The sequence below is a fragment of the Manis javanica genome, chromosome 1 (genome assembly GCF_040802235.1).
Source record: "Manis javanica isolate MJ-LG chromosome 1, MJ_LKY, whole genome shotgun sequence".
Lineage (NCBI taxonomy): Eukaryota > Metazoa > Chordata > Mammalia > Pholidota > Manidae > Manis > Manis javanica.
The window spans coordinates 99,948,070-99,972,856 of NC_133156.1; the positions used below are offsets into that span (position 1 = coordinate 99,948,070).

Here is a 24,787-nt window from a genome sequence, read left to right on the forward strand (position 1 = left end):
GATTTGTCGTTTTGTTACTAGAAGAGTTCCTGAAGAAAATTAACAATAAAAACTATGGATATGTGAATATGTGCAGCTCCCTACCAAAAACAACATGTAATACAAAAATTATTTTATCCAAGTTTTTGCATTTAGAAATAGTCTTCCTAATTCCAACACTGTTTATTACACATCAGGGCACAGAGGAGGTTGAGAGAGAAAGAGTGAGATACTTTGGTAAAAAAGGATTATTACTAAGTAATTACATCTTTGCATTAAACATTACATGTAATATAGCTCTACTAATAATGCTTGTAATAAAATAAAATCACAACTTGTTTTCTGCCCATTAAGATAAAATGACTTTACCTATTCAAAACAAAAGGGATTAAAAGCACCTAAAGTTAGCTAACAAAAAAACTGAAATTCTTGGAATACCCAAATGTGGTTAAGTGGAATTATTTATGCAAAATCAGCATAGTTACCAGTTGTTTTTATTCATTTCAAGCTTTTCCCCTTCCTTTATCTCATATTCAAATTAAGAATGCCATGAAACCAAATACTGATAATGGGAATGGAGTTTGGGATTCAGCTTTTTCTTTGTTTCCATTACTCTGTTCAAGAATTTCTTCTTTAATCGATTTGTGGAGTTGCTAATAGTTAATGAATTAAGAGTATTTGTTGTTGTGGAATGTGATTAAAATTCCTGGGACTCCCTACTGATAAACTTTAGTGGTATACTTGGAAAGGCGAGCATAGTCAGGCAGTTTCCAAAAATGTCTATTTCCAGGATTAACAAAATTCCCCTCCCGTCTTTGGCAGTAATTTCAATCATCACCCTAGTGAGAGATCTCTGACTTTTAGATTATGTCAAAGCAATTTTACATCTTAGTTTTTTCAGAACCCCAGATTTTACCCCAACTTTTACCATGCCTCTCACTCTTGTCAACTTCTGGTCATTTATACTTTCTACCCATTAGTATAAATCTCACATCTTTTGAGATTCAGGGCATCAGGTAATAATGTTACTTTTTCTGCATTTCAGATATCACTAGATCTGATCACCCTAGAATATTCACTGAGGACTCCAGTATTTGCCTATAGCCTCTCTCCCCACCTAATACCTGCCAGTATCCTGAATTACGACATGTGACAATTCTATCTCAATACTACAATTTCATAGTTCCATGATGCCCTCAATTCCAATGCTTAAATTCCATCTGCACTTCAGCCATGGTAATACTTAAGACCTTGGATTCTGTAAAACTTTTCCACCTCCTTGACCACTACCATTTGCCCTTCTAAATCATTCACTTCCTTACTGTGGCTGATAAATTTTGCATTTCTTAACCTCATTTCTTTTTCTTCCTGTAAGACCATCCTAGGTTTTATTTCCTTTTCTGTTTGACTTATATTTCATGCTGTATTTTAACTACTCTCACTTTTCTTGATCCCTTTCCTGAAATCATACCTATTCCACAAAAATGTGCTACTTCAATCATCTACCTTCTTTGGTCTGGACTGCCAAATCCTATCAGAGAAAAATGATACACCCTTGTTTAGAACCACTACACATTTATGGTATTTATTCCCTCATCTTTGCTCTATCTTCATTGCTGCCCAGGAATCCTTCTGTTTATCTCTAGTCAGGCTTTTCTCCCACTTCTAATCTCTACTTTCCTCAATCTCTAAAGGCAAACTTCTTTTTGACTTAAACAAACCAAAAGCCCATACTGACAACTGACCCCACCAACATCCTGCTTTTTCTCCAGCAACAAACTTATTGTTATATGGATGTATACTTCCCCTTAAGACTGACTCTTCTAAGCAGGTACAAATTTATTCATCATTATCCCTCTACAGATCATGAACTTCTTGAAAGCAAGGATTTTTACCTTTGAATATTTAGATCTAACCCAATGTCTGGTAAGAAGTGATCAGTAAAAAACAGAATGAATTAAATATGAACAAAACATTTACTTCTTTACGTGTTATAACACTCCAACCCAAGAACATTTTATTTTCTGACTCATCTATTTCTTAGAGACACTGTGATAAAAGAAAAAGTTTCCCTTACAGTTGAAGAGAAATTCATCTGCCTGACCATACCAATGAGGTATCTGAGTTGGTATTGAGGGTATAGTATGTTACAGAGCTCTCAATACCCACAATGAGATACTTCAAGAAACACATGAACTCTAAGAGGATTCAGATACTGTCAATGCATCTCAGACTTTTTTATTATTCTTCCACTCTAAAATAAATCTCCAAAATAAAAAATTAAAAGTGGCAAGATTTTATTTTGTTACTTCTACTCTTCATACTGTAAATAAATTTCTTACCTTAACTATGATCTCTTTCAAGAAGAAAGAGTAAGGCAATAAAATGAAATGAAAAAAGAAAAGAGGAGGCCACATGATTTGAATCATGAAAACAGAAAACAGTAAGAAGAGAGATCAACACATGAGTACACACACAATTAGAACAGTTTAGAGCAGGGCTCAGCAAACTTTTTCTGTAAATGGTCAGATAATAAATATGTTAAGCTTTGTGAGTCAAAAAAACAAAATCAAGGATATTACATAGGTATGTAAAGAACGAGAGAAACCCGTAAGATTTTTGACAAACTGAAACTAATAATTGAGTACCATTTTTTGTAGTACAGTTCTATTTATGAGAAGATTGAAATTCTTACTGTTGGAATAAGATTTTACTTAACTGGAGTTCAACATTAGTACTGACTAGCATCAAACTGATGCAAGTATTCACCTGTAAAACTATTCTTAGTTCATGGGCCACACAAAAACAGGTAGCAGTCCAGATTTGGCCCATAGGCCATATTTTCTCAACTATGTTTATTGGAACAAAAAGTGTTATGACAGTGGATATTTATCTGATTGTTCCCTGGAAAGGCCTTTAATAATCCCACAAGTATTCATTACTCAAATTACATATAATTTATATATACATATATATATATGTGTGTGTGTGTTTATAATGTAAATATATATAATGTGTGTGTGAGTGTATATATGCTTCTGAGTAGTTTTATTCATTATTTTAATTATGTTGGTTATTTTAGTATGAGTAAATATGAAAGAAAAAACCCGAACATTCTGAAGCCTCTACCTATGTGACAATAACAAAAGCAGGTAGGCAAGACACTAATAATACATTAATATAATAAAAACATCAAAGATTAAACATGTCCTTTGAACACTTTGGTTCAATCACAAGGGAAAAAGTAATTTTATTAGAGAATCTGCCTTTGGAATGACATCTGTATTTCATTCCTTTCTAACATTTTCCAGTTTTTAACTATTTTTTCTGAAACAATAAAAGCAGTAAAATAAAGAGTAAGAATGAATTTCCCTAGTTTGCTTTTCCTGTCCTTTAAGATATGGGACAGAAAACCATTAGATCTGCCCTAGTTTCTGTTTTTGTACAGCTTATAACCTAAGAATGGCTTAAAAACTTTTAAATGGTTGAAAAAAAAAACCCAACCAAAAAATGAGTATTTCATAACAAATGAAAATTGCATGAAATTTATGTGCATAAAAATTTTATTAGAATACACCCATGCTCATTTGTTTATGTCCTGTGACTGCTACCATATTAAAATGGCATCATCAAGTAACTGCAGCAGAAACTTAAGTGTCTACAAAGCCTAAAATGTTTATTAAAAGGCCCTTTATTATAAAGTTCCCCAACCCATGCAAAAGGACATAAAAGTCTCTTCTCTACACTAAGAATTCATTCCTCTTTCCTCAAATATTTAAGTATTAGCATTCTACCTTTACATATAAAAGAACAGTTATTTAAATATATTATGTGGCTGATCATCAATACTCATTACAGGATGCTGACTCTTACTTACTATTCTCTATTATCTAGAAACCACCTTCAGAGATGAAGTGGAAAATTTAGATACAAATCCCAGTGACTACAGCAAACAAACAAAAAAAACCTACTGATGTATCCATTTACCATAATTCTCTATACTGCATGAATGGAGACATAAGCCAGAGTTGGCATATTTATACTGAACTTAATTTCTAATGCACAAATAATATATAATATAGAGTACCTGCATAAAACAATACTTCAACATTGACTGTCTAAAATGAAGTATACTATATTTTGTTATTATACTGCTAAATATGGAGATTGGGGGTGAATTTAAATATGTGGAAGAGAAATCCTGATTATAAACCTATTCTCTAAGCCTTAAATAAAGACCCTCGAATGAATGAAGATATTTACATCTGATATCCCACAAATCTTAACATCTAATTCAATTCAAAAGCTAAACAGTTTTGCTTCACCCAAATAAATCTCATCAAATATACCCAAGAAATAATAACAAAGCAAATATTTTATTCCTTCTTTCAAAGACTAAGAAATAATTAGCATAGAGAATTAATGAGTTTTATTAACTATTGTCACTAGTTATGGAACAGAAATTAAATGATTTTAGTTTCTGATCGACTTAAGCATTTCAAAGCTGTTTGCTAACCCTGTTAAAATACTGTAAGAATAATAGTCAATTTGATTTTGTCACAGTGCTAAGCACTTTATATTCAGTGTTGCTCATCTTTACAAAAACACTGCATTATAGATTATTATTATTTAATATAAGGAAACTGCAGCTCAAGCACTTATGGTATATTTTATAAATTAAGATTAATGATTAATTTAGACCTTTTCCTTCAGTGATTTTATACAATAAGCTAATTTGTAAATAACTCTGGGCCATAAAGATTTTTCATTGGTTTCAGAAAAATACACACATAAAAACTGTATTTTACATATATGTTACATACACACACACACAACATACATTAGAAACAACTTGTTGCTTAGTATAAAAGGCTTTTTTACCATAACTGCCGAACAGTAACGTTCTTGGGGAATAACATTATTTCCCTTTCTTGGCAAAATGTTAAGAACTTAGAAGTAACATTTATAATCTGAATTGTGCAGATTATCCTATTATCTAGTGTGTAGATCCAATGGTAATGCTAAGTCTAAAATGACAGAAGTGAACAAAATATTTCCTGGTTTGATAGTTCTAATTATATGACACTTAACATGCACTCTTAACATTTAGCTAAATATGACTTAAAACAGATCTTTTGAAGTTCACTGTTAAATTTCAAGGAATCAGTTAAGGAAGCATATGGCATACACGTACCTCTAAATTCAGTTATCTATAACCTGAGATATTGTTTTATTTTCCCATTTTCAGAGAACTTTACTGACCAATTCTCCAAATTCTCTTCAAACTAGTTAGTCATTGAGATTTGAAATTTACTTCATACTTTTGCTGTGTTTTTTGTATGATTTTTTTTTTTTAAAGAAAAGAGATTCTTAAATTCCTACCATCCTCAGTCCTTGGCTGCTGAGGGAACATGTAGTTAGTAAGCACCATTTTCTGGGTCTCTGTGTCAGTTTCTTTTTGAAGAGGTATCAGGGGTTTGGACTAGGGAAAGAAAATAAATGTTTAATTTTCAATAATCCTAAAGCAAATACATATCCAGCAATTCCTGTAAGTACTCACCATTTTTCTATAAAGTATCAGTGTGTAGGTTACGAAAACAAATATACGTAATAAAACTTTAAGCACTGATTTGGTACCTTATCAAAATCTAATCATCAATAGTTTGAAAAGATCTCATATACTAAGTATATTCACAGTCCAATAATTACTTATCATAGTGATTTAATAAAGCTATAAAACAAACCTTTCCATTTTTAATTTTGTCCCCTTTAGCATTCCTCGTTGGAAACATGCTTTTGTGGTAATTATTTAGAAGTTTAATCTAGTTATCTGCAGGTTTATTCTAGCTGTAAAGAGAGTACTTAAAACAAATAACACCTTGTAATCTGCTTCTCTCTTCTCCCCTGTATCTCCTATACCCATTAATGACTCTACAAGTTACTCAGTGGTGGAACTAGAAGCCCCAGTGATTTTGGACCTCACTTTTTCTTAAGAATTTGTTCCTAACTGGTTATATCAAGTGCTTTCAATTTAATTCTTAATATAACTAATACTTTTGCTAACCTACTAACCTAATACTCTACACCAACCCAAGGCTTGATTGACTCCAGAAGGGCAAGGAACTACCCAATCCTGCAACCCTTTCAATCAATTCTTTGGACTTAACTGTTAGGGAAACCATGCAACTAGCTAACTCCTTCTTATAATCTTACTCCCATTCAAACATTTCCTTCAGACTCCCCTCTTCTTGTTCCACCATAAAGTGTTCTGTATTTCAAGTATCTTCACTGAAGACATTCCTTGACCTCCTCAGAAATGGAAATGGGAGATCTACTCCTCCAAAGACAGTGCTTAACTGGAGCCTTCTCAAATACAAGTTGCTTATTCTGCCACACCTCACCAACTCTAGATTATAAGGCGGCGTTAGTGCTTGCAAATGCTACAAGATCATTACTCCTCTCTCAAGTATAAACAACTGTTCTTTTGGGAAACATTAAACTCTGCCTCTACTATTATCTCCTTTCCTAATATCTGCGGACCTCCTGGCAGGATCCATGTATTCCTGACTCTTTTATGCCAAATCCTTCCATAGTCATGGGTAATGAAATGCAACAGATACAAAAAGTAGATAATATAGCCATACTCTTAACCTGGTAATTTCTTAGCTGATGAGGAGCTCAGGAAGGAGGAAGTAAGTCCACTTAGATGGACATATCAAAAAATATCTGGGGGGCTTTTAAAAACTCATCATCTCAGAAAAGGTTCTAAAATTAACTGTAGTAATACCTATACAACTCTCTGAATATATTAAAAACTACTGAATTATACACTTTAAGGTGGATGAATTGTATGGTATGTCAATTATATTTCAATAAAGTTGCTACAAGAAAATGAAAAGTTCACAGACTAAGAACTATTTACTGAGCCTCTCCATTCCCTAAATACCTCATTCCATTAATCTTTATTCCTATTTCATTTCAAATACTTATTACACTCCTCTGTCATAATTCCTCCAAGACAACCTGTAAATTTCTTCCTCTGCAATCTAAATTCACTCATTCAGCAAATATTTACTAAGTGTTCCTTATATGTCAAAGCACTATGACAGGCACTGGTACAGAGTGGTGAGCAAAACATCTCTACTCATTTTGTAGAGTTTACACTATATGACAGGAGGACAGAGATAAAAAATAGTTAAGTCACAATATAATGTAATTACAGGGTAGAGAAGGTTCAGGGTGCTAAGAGAACATATGGGAGGAGGTATTCACTTATCACCACCATGAGTAATTAGGGAAGTGCTCCTGAAAGACTGTCTTCCTGGATGAGGATGAGTGGTCATTACCCAGATGAGGAGGAAGAATGTTCCAAGAAAGCAGAACTCAGGGAAATGAAAATGAAGGTGTAAGGGGTAGAGATGAAGCCAGACGATAAGCAAGGTCTTGGAGGATAAATGAGAAGTCATGGGAAGATTTTAAGAAGGTTAAAGCTAGAACCAGATTAAGGGATCCCTTAGTTGTACTGTGGTTCGGAATGGAATTAGGGTGATAATGAGATTTGGAGTGGGGGCAACACTGGAGGCAGAGACCTTGTTAGGAGGCTCACCCAATAGTCTAAGTCAATGCTGTCCAATGGAAATATAATGTGAGAAAAAAATGAGAACCATAGATAATTTACAATTTTCTAGCTACGTTTTTAAAAGGCAAAAAAAAGAGATTGATTTTAATGCACTCGATTTAACTTTATATATTTAAAATACTATAATTTTGATGTGTAATCAATTAAAGTTGTTAATGTGATAATTTACATTCTTTGCCTATAGATATACTCCCTACATGGTCAGTGAGATATCCAGAGCAATTTATTTTCATTATTCATAGTCACACTACCTTTGCATACCCTCTCACCTACACTTTGTGTTTTTACAGAAAAATGACTTCTTCATTCTTAAAGGAGGCTTTTTTTATAGCTAAATCAGATATGCAATTAAATGGGGAGCAAGGAGAAGAGAAAAAGGAATATTATAAATATGAAAAAAATGAATTAGATACTTAATTTCACTAAAATGAGTCATCTGGCATAATTTTCAGGTGTTGATTTATCCACAATAGTGCTTTTATACTGGCAGAGTCCTCAAGATAGGGAGCTACACCTCACTCATACCGCAATAACTGACGTAGCTAGGGCCCAGCCAAAGTTTTGTGAATTCAGCTGCAAAATTTGAAACCAAGTTTCAATGCAAATATTCAATTAAGAGAGATTTAATAATTAAAGAGTTCTATATATATAAACTGATATATTTAATAGATGCCATAATCACTTGTGTTCAAGCTGTCATAAGAGCAAAGGTATCATCATTTTAATATTGTCTTCCCTAATTTGCAGAACAAGCAAATACTACAGTCTGATTCATAAGCATGGACTGACATTAACTCAAGGCTTACTTAGGATATTAATAAGAGTTAAGTGAAAAAAGGATCCTCAATTAAGCAGTTTGGAGAATCCTGAAACGCAAGACATGTAGGTTTCTTTATAGTAACATATCAGAATTATTAATATAATCTGAAAGAGGGATATAATACAGTCTCTTAAGCAAATCTGTCGATGGAATTTATGAGTATCCTAAGAGACAATTATATCCCAACTTGGGAAAATACAACTTTAGATAAATTATTATAAGGTATTGTTCCAAGTCATGTATCAAATATTAATTTATTAAAAAGATCAGCAATTATATATTGTTTTGTTAAAAAACATTTATCAGTAAAACATACCTGAGAATATGTAAAAAAAGATCTCCTTGTACTTACAGATAATAAATTAGCCTTTAGTTTGTTCCTTCACTTTTTATTTAGGATCTACAAGCTAGTTAATTTGGTGACATTATGTGGGAGATTTCTTAGCCATTAAAGTAGAAGGTTTGCAATAGTTTATACTGTGAGTTCTAAGACTGAGAATTAGATATTTGGAAATTAAACCTAAAACACATTTTGCCCATATTTTTAATAGGTGAATTATAGCTACTATTTCCAAGCATAAAATAACATTATTATTACTAATTAAACTGTCCAAAAGGAGACTTGCCTAGAGTATTAGGATATATTCATTATCCTGAACTTACTGCCTTGCATGCACTATAAAACACTTAAACCAGGCTTTCAACCCACCATTTCAATAAAACGACTCTTCTTAAGGTCAGTCATTACCTCTACTTTGACAATCCCAAGTGCCAACTATCAGTTCTCATCTACCTGCCCCTTCAGCAACACTTGACATAGTTACCTTTCTTGAAGCACTTCCCTTAGCTATCCCTTCAGATAACACACTCCCTGGCTGGCTGGTTCTGCTCTTCTCCTTTTGGGGTCCCTTCCATCCCAATCTTTGGTGTTCTTGTCTTCTCTATCATCTCTGCCTAATAATCTCACTTCCATGGTACTAAATTCCCTCTTTGTAAAATGTTAACCTCAAAATTTCATCTCCAGCCAAAATCTGAGTTCCAACCCTAGATTTCAACTATTGACTTAATAATCCTACTTTAACATCTAATAGCTACTCAAATTTAAAAATGTCAAAAACCAAACTATTACTTTTAATCTCAAACTTACTCCTCTTTACTCCTCTTCCATTTTCCCTATCTCAGAAAACAGCAACTCCAATATTTCACTTCCTCAGGTTAAAAACCTATGAGTTCTTACTTCTGGTCTTTCTCTCAAGCTCCACATTCAGTCCATCAGTAAGTCCCTCTGGCAACATCTTTAAAATACATTCCAAATCTGAGCTCTTCTCATAATCTTTATTATCACACTAGTTGAAGCCCAGCAAAATCTCCTTTTTAAACTACTGAATCAGCCTCCTTACTGAACTTTCTGCTTCCAACACAACACACCCCAGCCCTACCCAAAGCACCACACTCCATTCCTCACATAGCAGTAGGACAATCTTTTAAAAACATAAATTACATTTTGACATCCCCTGGCATAAAATAGTTCAACACATTTCTAACTCAGAGTAAAATCCCAAATAATTAGCATGGCCTACAGGGTCCTATGTGATCTAGTTCGGGTTGTCTTCTCTGAACTAATTGTATACAATTCTCTCCCATGCTCACTGTATTCCAGTCCTCTGGGCTTTTATTTATTCCTTGGTTACACCGAGTTCATTTCAATATTGGGGCTTTTACTCTTTTGTGATATTTAAATACACCCTCCTTACCAAACACACCACCACAGTTTATGCATGGTTCACTTCGAACTTCATTTAAGAATCTGCTCTACTGACTCCCTTTTTAAGAGAGACACTTTCCAAATCACCATATTTTTAAAAAAGATGTTTACATCAACTCTGCTACACTTTTAATACCTATCAAGCTTGCCCAGTCTCCCTGCTTTTCTTCAACATTGTACTTGAGGTCATAGCCACGGCAACCAGACAACACAAAGAAATAAAAGGCATCCAGATCAGTAAGGAAGAAGTCAAACTGTCCCTGTTTGCAGATGACATGATACTGTACATAAAAAACCCTAAAGAATCCACTCCAAAACTACCAGAACTAATATCTGAATTCAGCAAAGTTGTAGGATACAAAATTAATACAGAGAAATCTATTGCATTCCTATACACTAATGATGAACTAGCAGAAAAAGAAATCAGGAAAGCAATTCCATTCACAATTGCATCAAAAAGAATAAAATGCCTAAGAATAAACCTAACCAAGGAAGTGAAAGACTTATACCCTGAAAACTACAAGACACTCTTGAGAGAAATTAAAGAAGACACTAATAAATGGAAATTCATCCCATTCTCTTGGGTAGGAAGAATTAATATTGTCAAAATGGCCACCCTGCCTACAACAATCTAGATTCAGTGCAATCCCTATCAAAATACCAACAGCATTCTTCAATGAACTGGAACAAATAGTTCTAAAATTCATATGGAACCACAAAAGACCCCAAATAGCCAAAGTAATCCTGAGAAGGAAGAATAAAGCAGGGGGGATCTTGTTCCCAACTTGAAGCTCCACTACAAAGCCACAGTAATCAAGACAATTTGGTACGGGCACAAGAACAGACCCATAGACCATTGGAACAGAACAGAATCCAGATATTAACCCAAGCATATATGGTCAATTAATATATGATAAAGGAGCCATGGACATACAATGGGGAAATGACAGCCTCTTCAACAGCTGGTGTTGGCAAAACTGGACAGCTACATGTAAGAGAACAAAACTGGATTACTGTCTAACTCTGTACACAAAAGTAAACTCGAAATGGATCAAAGACCTAAATGTAAGTCATGAAACCATAAAATTCTTAGAAGATAACATAGGTAAAACTCTCTTGAATATAAACATGAGCAACTTTTTCATAAAGATATCTCCCCAGGCAAGGGAAACAAAAGCAAAAATGAACAAGTGGAACTATATCAAACTAAAAAGTTTTTGTACAGCAAAGGACACCATTGGTAGAACAAAAAGACATCCTACAGTATGGGAGAATATATTCATAAATGACATATCCAATAAGGGGTTGACATCCAAAATATATAAAGAAATCATATGCATCAACAACCAAAAAGCAAATAACCCAATTAAAAAATGGGCAGAGGATTTGAAGAGACACTTCTCCAAAGAAGAAATTCAGACGGCCAACAGACACATGAAAAGATGCTCCACATCACTAATCATCAGGAAAATGCAAATTAAAACCACAATGAGATACCACCTCACACCAGTAAGGATGGCCAGCATCGAAAAGACTAAGAACAACAAATGCTGGCGGAGATGTGGAGAAAGGGGAACCCTCCTACACTGCTGGTGGGAATGTAAGCTAGTTCAATCATTGTGGAAAGCAATATGGAGGTTCCTCAAAAAACTAAAAATAGAAATACCATTTGGCCTGGGAATCCCACTCCTTGGAATTTACCCAAAGAATACAACTTCTCAGACTCAAAAAGACATATGCACCCCTATGTTTATCACAGCTCTATTTACAATAGCCAAGATATGGAAGAAGCAACCTAAGTGTCCATCAGTAGATGAATGGATAAAGAAGAGGTGGTACATATACACAATGAAATATTATTCAGCCATAAGAAGAAAACAAATCCTACCATTTGCAAGAATATGGATGGAGCTAGAGGGTATTATGCTCAGTGAAATAAGCCAGGCAGAGAAAGACAAGTACCAAATGATTTCACTCATATGTGGAGCATAAGAACAAAGAAAAACTGAAGGAACAAAACAGCAGCAGAATCACAGAAGTGAAGAATGGACTAATAGTTACCAAAGGGAAAGGGACTAGGGAGGATGGGTGGGAAGGGAGGGATAAGGGCGGGGGAAAAACAAAGGGGGCATTAGATTAGCATGTATAATGTATGGGGGGGCATGGGGAGGGCTGTGCAACACAGTGAAAAGAAGTAGTGATTCTATAGCATCTTACTGCGCGGATGGACAGTGAATGTAATGGGGTGTGTGGGCGGAACCTAGTGAAGGGGGAGCCTAGTAAACATAATGTTCTTCATGTAATTGTAGATTAATGATAACAAAATAAAAAAAAACAACAGCAGCAGATCCACAGAACCCAAGAATAGACTAACAGTTACCAAAGGGAAAGGGACCGGGATGGGGGGAAGAGAAGGGAGAGATAATGGGAATAAGGGGCATTACAATTAGCACACATAACATAGGGAGGGGGACACGGGGGGGAAGGCAGTATAGCACATAGAAGACAAGTAGTGACTCTATAGCATCTTACTATGCTGATGGACTGTAATGAGGTATGAGGTGGGGAATTGATAATGGGTGGAATCTAGTAAACATAATGTTTCTCATGTGATTGTATATTAAAGATACCAAAATGAAAAAAAATACCTATCAAGCTTTGGTAACATAGTTACTCGTTTGGTCTCTGTCTCCCTCAAAATGTAAGCTCCGTGAGAATGTAAAAAGATTCTATATGCTCTATCAGTGTGTCTCCATCTCCTTCAGTAGTTTATGGCCTACTGCAAGATTTCAATAAATGTTTGTCAAAGAAAGAAAAATCCAAGAAATAATTCTAAATTCCTTAGAAACATTTCTTTAAGATTTGTGAAAGCATACAATTAGAAGAATTATTTTAAATAATTATCAAATTTCTACAGATCTATACCATAGGGGATGAATATAAAAACTCTAAAAGTCAGATAATATTGAGTCTGATTTCTTAATCTCTATATCTGTTTACAGATTAAGAAGTAATTAGACAAGTCCAGTAAGATGCATTGTTTATGAATTCTACATATTTCACAAAAATTATCTGAATTGATGTATTTTCTAAGATTTGCCTTATATATGTAAAATACATTTTACATGTGCACCAGAATATAACTGCTCTTACATGATTTTATGTCAATTAGGATGCATAACCACACAGTACAATTTGAATTCCGGTAATTTTCAAAATAAGAATGCCCACCTGATTATCGGAGAGCCACATAGCAGTCAACTGCTGTAGCTTTGTAAAACTAAAGGGCAAATTTTTTAATCTATAAGGAAAAAACAAGAATAAAATTAAAATGAGAAATGTTAAAATATGATAGCAAAATCTAATGGGTCTTCTAAACAATATTGTATTTCCACATTAAAATAGGAGAAAAGTCATTCATTCTGGAGAAAACCCTTTATAGGTCTTTGAATAGAACATAAAAGAAATTGTAATCCAGTTTTACAAAACATAATTTTAAAAATATAATTATTCGAATCAATTCAGCTAGGGGAAAAAATAAATTATCTAATAACCTCAAAAAAAAAAAAAACTAAGAAAAAAATGTTAGCTATCCCTCCCTTTATGAAAAGATAAGGATACATTAAACAAAAGTCCATAAAATTGCTTTGGACATTTTATTTGTAATTAGAAAGAATGTATTTAGAAGTACTTAGAAGTTACGGGAATACTGTTAGGGACAGCTTGTCATAAAAAGTACACTATTTTATAATTAACTGTGAGCTAGCACTTTCAAGAAGACTATTTTAACATTGCAATGAGTAAAAATAAAGTAATATATATATTCATTAGAATGTTTCATTAGAATCGCACCCTATTAAAATGGAATGTCTACTCAAACCTATCATATGCCTGTCTACTCTTCTATACTTATCTTCCATGGCAATTTGTTGAAACCTAGGGTTCTAGTATTGTAGTACTAAGTATGAGCCGAAATTGGGATTTAATTAAAAACAAACAAACAAAGGGCAGTGATCTTAAATAAATCGAACAGTCAGAATAAATTGATTGGTCAGAAAACTTGGCCGTTTTATATTATATTAAAGTTCTACCTTACAAGAGTCACCTGAAATCTGAATTTTAATTCTCTCCTCCATAAAATAGTAATACCTCTTGTATTACTTCAGAGAGCTGTTTTGAATACTTTTTAAGATATTATGAAAACAAAATGTACAAATGCTCTACCAATGTTCTTTTTATCATTATTGGTATCTTTACCTCCAGGAAAATTAAAGACAATCTGTTCTTAACTTAAACACTGTTCCAATGGAGCAAGCATACATAATCATCTACCTGCTCTGTACCTTGGCTGTGTTGTCCAAACTATGTGGATGGGCACCTAATCACACTTTTGCCCATAAAAATATGAGGAGATTAGATTAAAAGATGCTTCAATCAATAGCAATATTGTGAAGATCTGACTTTAGGACTAAAGTAAGTTATTTAGTAAAGGTTGTATAGCTGAAACTGACACAAAATGAACCATGACAAATAGCACTGTATGATAATTAACATCAGGTAAAAGACCATTTTTTTCAGATAAAAGTTCTATTTAAAAAAATAATAATAGAACATATGAAAAGAAAGTATATTGGATTTTCTCTCACATATAATGAAACTAATTTCATCCAATCAATGCCATCTGTAAACCAATTGATGAATATATTACTACTAACCTATTGTCACTTAAATTGATGACTTTTAATTTTTGCATATCACCCATTTCCTCTGGAAGTGTCTCAAGTTTATTGGAATGGAGAAACAGCACAGTTATGCTTTTCCAGCTTCCAATCTGAAAGAGAAACATAGAATTGTGGATCATTAACTTGGTCTAATGCTTAACAGATGTAAATATCATCCTCAAAAGTTATGGAAAAACTCATTTATAAAAGGAATTATATCTTCCCTTTGCAATTATTAATTTTAATGTATGAAGAAAGCATTTAAGTATCTCTTATAAGTCAATATAGCTATTATTCAGAGAACAAGAAACAGCTACAAATTATTTCTGAAAGAAAATAAAACCGCACTGGGTAACTGTAATAAATAATTATAAAAAATGAAAATTCAAAACAAATTTTTTTAAAAAGTACCTCGGGGGGTAACTGCTGTAAGTAATTATGATCAGCAGCAAAGGTTCTTATATTAGTAAGCTGCCCAACAGATGAAGGCAAAGCTTCAATTTCATTGAAGCTACAATCCAGTTCTTCTATTGATACTAACCTTTAATTAAAAAAGAAAACATATTATTAAAAACAGGTTTTCTATGTACAACCCAAAGCATAAGAACACATGAACATTTGACCCTAACTTGAACAAACCCAGTAAAACTTTTTCCACTAAGGTGAACTTACCCAAATGAAAAAAGGCTTCTCCTTACTGTAAATATATACAACCTGTAACCAACTATTTATGTATTTATGGGATCTTGTTTAGATGTACTGATGCAATTATCTGAAAATATATATGGCATTTAGTTCTATTGATTCATAAAAATCTTACCCTCCTATAGAGTCTGGTAGACATATTAGTTGGTTTTCATCTACTTTAAGAGTTGTTACATTCTTCAATGAACCTATTGAGGGAAGATAAAACAGAATTTTCCAATTTGAACTAGAAGCATGTCAACAAACAGTTAATGTGAGTACATATGACTTGAATCATAAAGAACTTTCTCAACCTATCTAAAAGAAATAGGACCCCAACTCTATCACTCTCTATTCACTTTAACATTAGTGTATATTTACTTATTTAACCCCCTACTAAAATGTAAGCTTCGTAAGAGTAGGGACTTGTCTGTTTTAGTCACTGTTGTAGCCTTGATCCTTAACTCAATGCCATGACACAGCGAGGGCACACAGTACAAACTTGTGGTATTAATGGATTAAAGAAAGGGTAGTATGAAAGTAGCTTTCACAGGTGTATAACAAAAACTCTATATACACTAAATATCAAAAGAATAAACATGGAGTTTAAGTTAAAATTAAAAGTGTTGAATAAATTATACTAGAATTTGCAAAATGTAACCTGAGCTAAAACAACTTCTTAACTCAACAGAAAAAGAGGTAAAAACATTTTTTGGATATTATATTTAAACATAGTGAAGATGCCAAGATTTAAATTTTTGGTTCTTTAATCAAAATAACTCAATTCCCTTGATGCATCTTTGGACAAACAACTACAAAAATACAGACTCTCATAGGATTTACTAAATCAATCTGTTTTCTTGTGTGAGTCTAAAATCAAGAAAGACTGAAAAAAGATAAGGATTAATGATTAAGAGTTAAACCAAGTTTGGATAAATCTCTTTCTAAGGAATTTAAATTTTATTACAGTGATACAAATGACATTTCTGTAACAAAAACACAGTAAAGTTAACAAAGGAGTAAACTGTGTAACTGATATCAGGAAAAAATTAAAATAAGATCCATGACTGGCAGCACAGTGAAAACATAACATTATATATAAAATTTGATATATGAAAGCTCTGAAATAAGCAGTGGCAAAAACTTAAGTTCTCAGAGTCTACATTAGTTAAAATTAGTTACATAAATTAGAAAGCAATACAAACCAATCGTCTCAGGCAGCTGTTGAAGTGAATTGCTTGATAATAGCAGGTCTTGAAGGTTTTCACACGCTGAAATTCCCTCTTCAACCATTTCAATATTATTTTTAGAAACATCCAAGTATGTGAGCTGCTTCAAATTACCAATAAACTATAAGTAAAAGAAGAAACTCTAATGACTGTCAACATTAATTTGTTAATAATTAACATAATACCGAGTTATAATTCATAATTATAATTATATTTATAACATTGTAACTAAATGTTTATATGAGACAGAAGACTTAACTTTTAAAAATACGTCATTAGTAATATGAGGCTAAGAGTTCCCACTAATTTTAGCCCTGCAGTGTGACAATACACATTTCTTTGGGCACTTAGGTGTCCATCATCGGCTAGGGAGGTGGCACATACAGGCATTCCTATGGCTTCTTTAGGTCTGGGAACAAACAAAATGTCACCTGATGAAACAGAAACTACATGGAAGATCACGCACTGAAGCAATTCCCTGGGCAAACTAAATTAGGATGTAAAGTCAGTTGCAACTACACGAAAGGGCACACTCCATGATACTACAAATATATATAAATATATAAAATGATATAAAACTTAAGACTATTTTATAAAAGAAACTATTCTACAGAAGTTTATTATGGAAAATTTCTGATTTTAATCAACACTGTATCAATAGCTTAAAAAATATAACTTACTTCTGTCTAATAGTATTAAAAATTAAATAACCATCCATTTTTAAAGTAATTTGAATGTACACAATTAATAAAACTGCAAGGACAGATTAGCTATTAAGCCATTTAAAATCTGATATACATACCCCCGGAATAAAAGTCAGCCTATTACCATCCATCCAAAATTCTTTTAATCCACTTAGTTGTTCAAGTACTTCAGGCTGTTTGGATAAGGGGGAGGGAAGAATCCAACAGTTTATTTGCGTGTCTTTATTTGGTAAAAGAAGCTTCTGGGCAATTTCTAATGATAACTTTTAGCTAAAAACATTAAATAATGCAGGGGGGAGGAGAGCAGAGCCAAGACTTGAGCCTTTCCAGTTTATTATAGTTATTACAGTAATATTACTAAAGGAGAACTCAAAGATAGACATTCATAACAGATTACATAGAACTCACTTAAGCTTTTGAATACATAATAGGCTTAAATACTTACAAAATTAAAAAAGAAATAAAATTAAGACCCACTGCTTTCAAGAGTACATTAAAAAAGATTCTCTCAATCATTATCTGTAAAAAAGACGTGGCCTTCCAGGAAAACCACAAAGATATTTCCTGGTGATTAAGATGAAGGAAAGAAAAGAAACAAGGCAACATACATCTTAAATGTCCAGTAATAGGAGAAAGGTAGTGAACCAAGGCATAATCACACGATAAGCATATTCTGCTATTTTAAACTCCTAGCACTTATATGATGGAATACTGTTTATAATATGACATTAAGGATAAAAAATAAATCAAAGAGTTGTAGTGGATATTGATATTCAGGAAAAACTTGATCTTGAGCATTCACTCTTGAAAGGCTCTTTGGAATACATCCTTCTGTCATCCCACAAACCTGTGTCCTATCATTGACAGTGATGGCATAGAGTACCATCACACCCGAATGCCGTAACAACTTCAGTGCTACATAAAAGGGATGCCATTAAGATCTCTGAACATAAAAATATAGATAAGAATTGTAGGTATAACTTGGATTAAAAGAATTCTCCTTTTGTGCTTCACCTGTTAAAATTCTCACAGTTAAGTTTTTATAAAATGGGTAATATTGGAAGACTGAAATGATACAAAAATTAATGCTTTTGAATGCTTCCCCAATTCATTAACAATAATTAAGAATTTTCAAAGTTAATATGGAAAGAGACTAATACATATAAAACAAATACCAAGAAAGAGTACTTTAGCTAGATAATTTAGGAAGCATAGAATATGTACTTTTTCACAGGAAGTTAAAACTTCCACAACACACAATAAAACATATTATAAACCATCTTCAATTAAATTATCATAAAGAACATGAAAGTGAGGATTTTAGAAAAAACATGAGCCAAAATCACCATGCTCCTCCACTGACTTCAGCTGAAGAGCTATTTATGGAGTAGCAAATGTACAATACAGTCCCCACAGGCTATCATGCAGCTAGCAATGCTGAGAAATTCTTGTTCTATTTCATTTGAAATCTAGATCAATTTTAAAAAAAACTTGTAAACATAATGTAAAAATTTTAATGATGATGTTACTCAGATTAATGAATTCCTCTTCAAAAAAAAAATCTAACTTTTTCTCTGAGTTCTCTTGGAGGACTAAAGACAAAAACTACTTATAACTCCTTTTCTTTTTTATTCAGTATCATACCACACTTTGCTTACAAAGCAAAGACACAATCCAGAGATATCATTACCAACTCAAAAATAACAGTTGTTTCAATGTTTTCCCTTTAACTATTAAGAAAAATTATAGAGAAGTACTTTATCATTGAATAAAATCCTAAGTAATAAACTGTTATTTTTGACTCAGAAGTACTTTTCCCGATGCAGTCTAGTTGATAAAACTTCGTTTTTCCTTTATATTCTCTCAAATTGTCTATCTCCTGAAAGCCTAAACCTTTTAATTACCCTTTCCATGTATTTCTTGTTAATTTTACATCTTACCCTCACTCCTGAAACATACAAACCAGATGTTTCTGTCTGGTTATTTTTCACTGTTAAGAACTTTCATATCTTATCTCTCAAAAATATGTGTATATCTTCAGTTAATTTTATACTCTAAAAATGCAGAGAAATAAACATGTTAATTTTTACATTTTCTAGATCAAATAGAAGACTTAGGGAAAGGGACACTGGTGAGAACTTACCACTTCTGTGAATTCATTACTCCCCAAATCCAGTCTTTCCAGCTGGGTCAGTCTGTTCATAGTTCTATGCACAATGGATTAATAAAGAAGTACACAAAAATATCAGTTACATGGAAGCTTTCAAAATTAATAGAGTAAAACATTCTTAATGCAATATGATGCTCAGATTTCTTATGTTCACAAAATAAAAATAATTTTATAAGAAAAGTCATTAATTCTAATTGAAATGAAGTAATTAATTATTCTCTAATTCTGGATTCTCAACAGGTTTCATTTTCTATTCTTAAGAAGTACTTGCAGTACATTCAAACCCACAGACCAGAATACAAGTAATAGGTTTTCACTTCTCTAACAGAATAAATTTTCACATAATATAAATCAACTAATGAATTAGACTGTTTGGCAGCTACATGGTAATTATAAATTACTACCATTTTTCAAGACTAGTCATATATTTATAAAACTTCAAGGTACCTGGTTCTGAAAATTAATATTCAAAATTCCAAGGACAGTAAACATTACATTACTCCCCATGTTTTCAAGTTAAATTCACTACAATTCAAAATAAAGTTTTAAAAGGATCAAATATAATTAGTGAGGCTATTTATTTTAAATTAAAGCTATAATACTCTTAACTCCCAACCTAACTACATTTCTCTGCAAACATAGAGAAAAATGTACAAACTGATTTCGTAATGAGTTAAACTAAGCTGTGCTTTTATCTCTAATGAAGACATTTTAAAAACTAAACTAATTGCTAACTAATCCAAACACATCTTTATACTCTTAAATTGCTGTTTTTAGAAAAACCTGTTATTTAATAGATTGAGATGCTACTAGCTACCCAGAGAAGGAGCTCTACATTAAAATTACTTTAGGATATGACAAAATGAAAGCAAAATACATTTATTATATTATCAATATATTATTATGTTAATAGTTCAGAAATTAACATCATTAAAAACAACCAAGCTCCTTAAATTACGACACATGAACACAGATTATTTCTATCTTCTCAGGAAATACAAATAAGTAATATATAAAACTCAAAACATTTCTCTTTTATTTAAAAAAAACGTAACACATATCATAATTGGTACACTATGTTACTGACCTAACATTAAAGGAAGCTAATTTTTCCCAACCCTTCCATTTTAAATTAAATATGCCATTCTATCAACACTCCTTTAACTTAACTTATCTCACAACACCAGTTTTTCTCAAAGCTTTTTATTTCACCTAGATTTACTGCATACCTATTCTCAGGTACTATGAGGTACTATAATTCTACTTCCCTTACTCATATCTGTCTTTGTACAGAAATCCTGTAAGTCAGTTCTAGTTTGTTTTGTAACAAAGCAAAGGATGTTTCAGGATTGTTCTTAAGAAAAATTAGGTGCTATGATATTAAATTCCCATGTCCATGATACTATAGCAGGTTGGCATTTGAGAAAAGTAAAGAGAGATGTTAAGAGGGGTGAAGATTGAAAGATAAAAACAATCTTATTTTTCTTAATTCAATATTCTTATAATGACAAGATAACAAAGAAAACTCACATGCAGCAATTAAACACTGTATCAACAAAGTTAAGTTATAAAAGAAGGTACAAAAGGAAAAGCAATGCATTGGTTAATTTCTATTACAAATGACACCCTTAGAAAGTTAAGTTTTAAAACTGACTGAGGAAAATGTGAACGCAAATCTGTAACAAAAAGAGGAAACACAATGTAAAGTCCTATAAGTGTCTCCACCTCAACTTGCTATGGGTAATCCTGGCAACTTTGGTCTTACTCATATACCTCAATAAATCAAAGACACAAAATTTTATCTTCTTATTTTCATTGCATTTCCAAGTCTTTTCAAACAGGTTCTTGTGTTAAGAAGAGAGTAGAAATAATATCCTTTAAATTGCCTCTTGTCTATCACTAAAATTCCTTTGTATTTAACTCATTTTTATCTTCTCCTGTCTTAGATGAAAAATATACATCCTTTGTGTTCTTGGTACCATGCCTTCCAGTATTAAGAGGGTATTAAATTTCATTTAATTACATATCTAAAACAGCTTTCCCATTGCTCTAATCTTTGATCATAAAAAGGTCCACTTGCACAACTTGAATACACATGACTTTCTTAATATCTAAAACTATGGTCTCATTATGGTTTGTGAGGCTTCAGAGATTTTAATCATAAATCTCAGGAAGAATTCAGTAAAGAATTATATTTGCAAATACACTGCCAGAGCCCAATTTGAATCAAATAAAGAGTTAAAATAATGAGTTAAAATAAGTGAATTGTATATGATATCAGATAGACCATATTAGCTATTTCAGTAAAGAATTTAATCTTGATTATTCAAACCTCTTAGAAAGCAGTCAAGTTTTGAGCTAAGGAGTCATCAATGGTAGTATCAAAACTATAAAATATTTAAGCCTTTTTGAATTTTAATACAGACCAGAATTCCCATTTTACTTTATACTCACAATCATCACCTAAACTCCAACATTGTCTGCACTGAACAATTACTCAGCTGATACATCTGTCTTTTTATGTTCTTTGTCCTCAAAGACTTATAACCATGGTGGGAAGAGGATAAAAATCCATGTTTACGTTGGTCAGGTATGTACTTAAAAAATTAATATAAATAATATAGTAATATAAATGCCATAGAATTTGAGTAAACAGAACTCAACTATTTCCTAGGGAACTGGAGATGGATGCTTCCTCTAAGACAAAATTAACTTGACAAATCATTACAACAGGAGTCAGCAAAGTTTTCTGTAAAGGGCCAGAAACAGTAAATATTTTAGTGTCTGACACAGCTACTTGATTCTACCACTACAGAGCAAATGAAGCTGTAGACAATATATAATAAATGAATGTGGTTCCAATGAAACTTTATTTACAAAGACAGGCAATGGGACAGATTCAACCATAGACTGTAGTTTGCCAATTCGTAAACCTGTAAAAATGCAGCAATGAATTCAAGATGTTTTCAGACATTTCTTTAATAAACAGACTGCAGAGCATTTTGACCTTGTAGATGTTTTTTCGTTTGATCTTCATACTTGCTATTGGATGGCCATCTCTTCTTGGTGTTAGCTAACCAGCAGGGGGCTCTCACCCCATTTCTAATTTACAATGCACTACAAAACCAGGCTAAGTCCTTAGAACTAGTTTATCAGGCTTTACATGAAGACCTTGTGGACCACACTAATGAGTTCTATTATAAGAGCTCTAGTATATGAACTGTGACCTCTATTTAGGACATCGGTGGGCTTTATATACGTACAATTTCGACTTTGTCACACAAGATTGAGTTCCAGAGGGCTATGAAATCACTCTTAAATGCCAAAAGATGCATATATTTTTATATCAAACACTGAAATACGATGACCACAAATGTTAGTCAGTCTTTTAAAATATTTGTGATCGTATTTTAGATATTCAGAAGTTAACATTTCTCTAAGGACTTTAGAATTAAAAATTCTCAGCTAAATATTAGAAAGAATAACTCCTTTACTTACTTTGGCAACATTTTCAACTGGTTTTCTCTAAGTTCTAGTATCTGGAGTTTAGTTAATCTGTAAAATAAAACAAATTAAACATCTTTGATAAAGACAAAGAATTTAATTAACAAATTAATGTCATTCTAAAGTTTCAAAGCAACCAATATTTACTGTGTAATTACAATGTACAGAATACTGTGCATAAATCTACACAGAAATTACACAGGAATACAAAGAAATACAAAGGAAGAAAAGACCTATTCCTCAGAATTAGCAGAGGGTAGGAAAGAAAAGTTAACACTTCTAGACAAATTTAAGGCAAAAAATGATTGTGCCTAATTATCAATCCTAGAGCATTTCATGTCTTTTTGTGAAAATACTTCCCCAAATTATTAGCCATTAGATTAGAGAACAATAATTCAACTCTATAGAGTTCAGCTCTGAGAGAAAAAAAGAAGGGAACAATGGGACATGGAAAAGGAGAAATCCTCTGGCATGTCAGTATTGCACATTCCAATAAAATCAGATGGGAAACGATCAGATGAGGTAATCCAGAGGTGCTACTAACACTACAGCAGCAACCACACCACAATACATAAATCTATCAAACCAACACGTATACCTTAAACTTACACAATGTTATGTGTCAAATGTATTTCAATTAAAAAAAAGTGGCCCAAATGCCAGATACAGAAACCTAACAAGTACACTAATTTTATATAAACACCCCCCCCCCCAAGATGTGGCTCCCAAAGGATAGTCACTGGGCTGTAACAGCACTCGGTATTCTTTTTCTTCTTTATTAAAATATAAATTGACATACAATATTATATTAGTTTCAGGTGTACAACATAATGATTTCATATATACAGTGTGACATGATCACCACAGTAAATATAGCTAACATCCATCACCATACAGTTACAAAAATGGTTTTTCCTTGTGATGAGAACTTTTAAGATTTACTGTCTTAGCAACTTTCAAATATACAATACAGTATTATTAACTAGTCACCATGCTATACACTACATCACCATGACTTATTTTATAATTAGAAGTTTGTACCTTCTAAGTCCCTTCACCCATTTTACACATGCCCCCACTGGCAACCATCAGTCTTTTCTCTGTACCTATGACTTGGGGTCTTTTTTTTTTTTTGATAAGATTTTACACATTGGTGAGATCATATGTTATTTGTCTTTAATTATTTTTAGGCAAAAATATTCTTTTTAGACCAAAAAAAAAAGATGACTACAAAATTAATATGTACTTGGATAGCATTTTCTCTAGTAATAATCAATTAGATATAATAACTTGATACCTATTTTTCATCCTTTCATTGATTGTTAAAAAAAATTACACAGGGACTATAATACGACAAGAACTGCTCTGTGTTCAGATATTGGTGGGTGAGTAGCAATGAGTGGACCCCAGAAACACATTTTCTTTTCTCCAGTTTTGATTCTAGTGGAGAAGACAGATAAACCAATAATTGTATCATTTTTAAATGTGATATATGTTAAGAATAAAGCATTCTGTATCTCGAATTTACTCCCTATTTTTGCAAAGTTAAAAAAAAAAATTCAAGTCTAAATA

General features: G+C 32.5%; 1 protein-coding gene across 4 annotated transcripts in view; it reads right to left on the minus strand.

Moving 5' to 3' along the window:
• Positions 1–24,787, minus strand: part of ERBIN (erbb2 interacting protein) — a 114,672-nt gene that overhangs the window by 25,991 nt on the left and 63,894 nt on the right. For all 4 annotated transcript variants that reach the window (XM_017664255.3, XM_073235624.1, XM_073235627.1 and 1 more), the window contains 9 exons: positions 23,210–23,266; positions 19,685–19,748; positions 17,640–17,714; positions 16,814–16,958; positions 15,745–15,817; positions 15,336–15,465; positions 14,919–15,034; positions 13,435–13,504; positions 5,362–5,461 (listed from right to left, as the gene is read on the minus strand). In XM_017664255.3, coding sequence (XP_017519744.3) covers positions 5,362–5,461; positions 13,435–13,504; positions 14,919–15,034; positions 15,336–15,465; positions 15,745–15,817; positions 16,814–16,958; positions 17,640–17,714; positions 19,685–19,748; positions 23,210–23,266 — 830 coding nt within the window. The remainder of the gene's footprint in view (positions 1–5,361; positions 5,462–13,434; positions 13,505–14,918; positions 15,035–15,335; positions 15,466–15,744; positions 15,818–16,813; positions 16,959–17,639; positions 17,715–19,684; positions 19,749–23,209; positions 23,267–24,787) is intronic.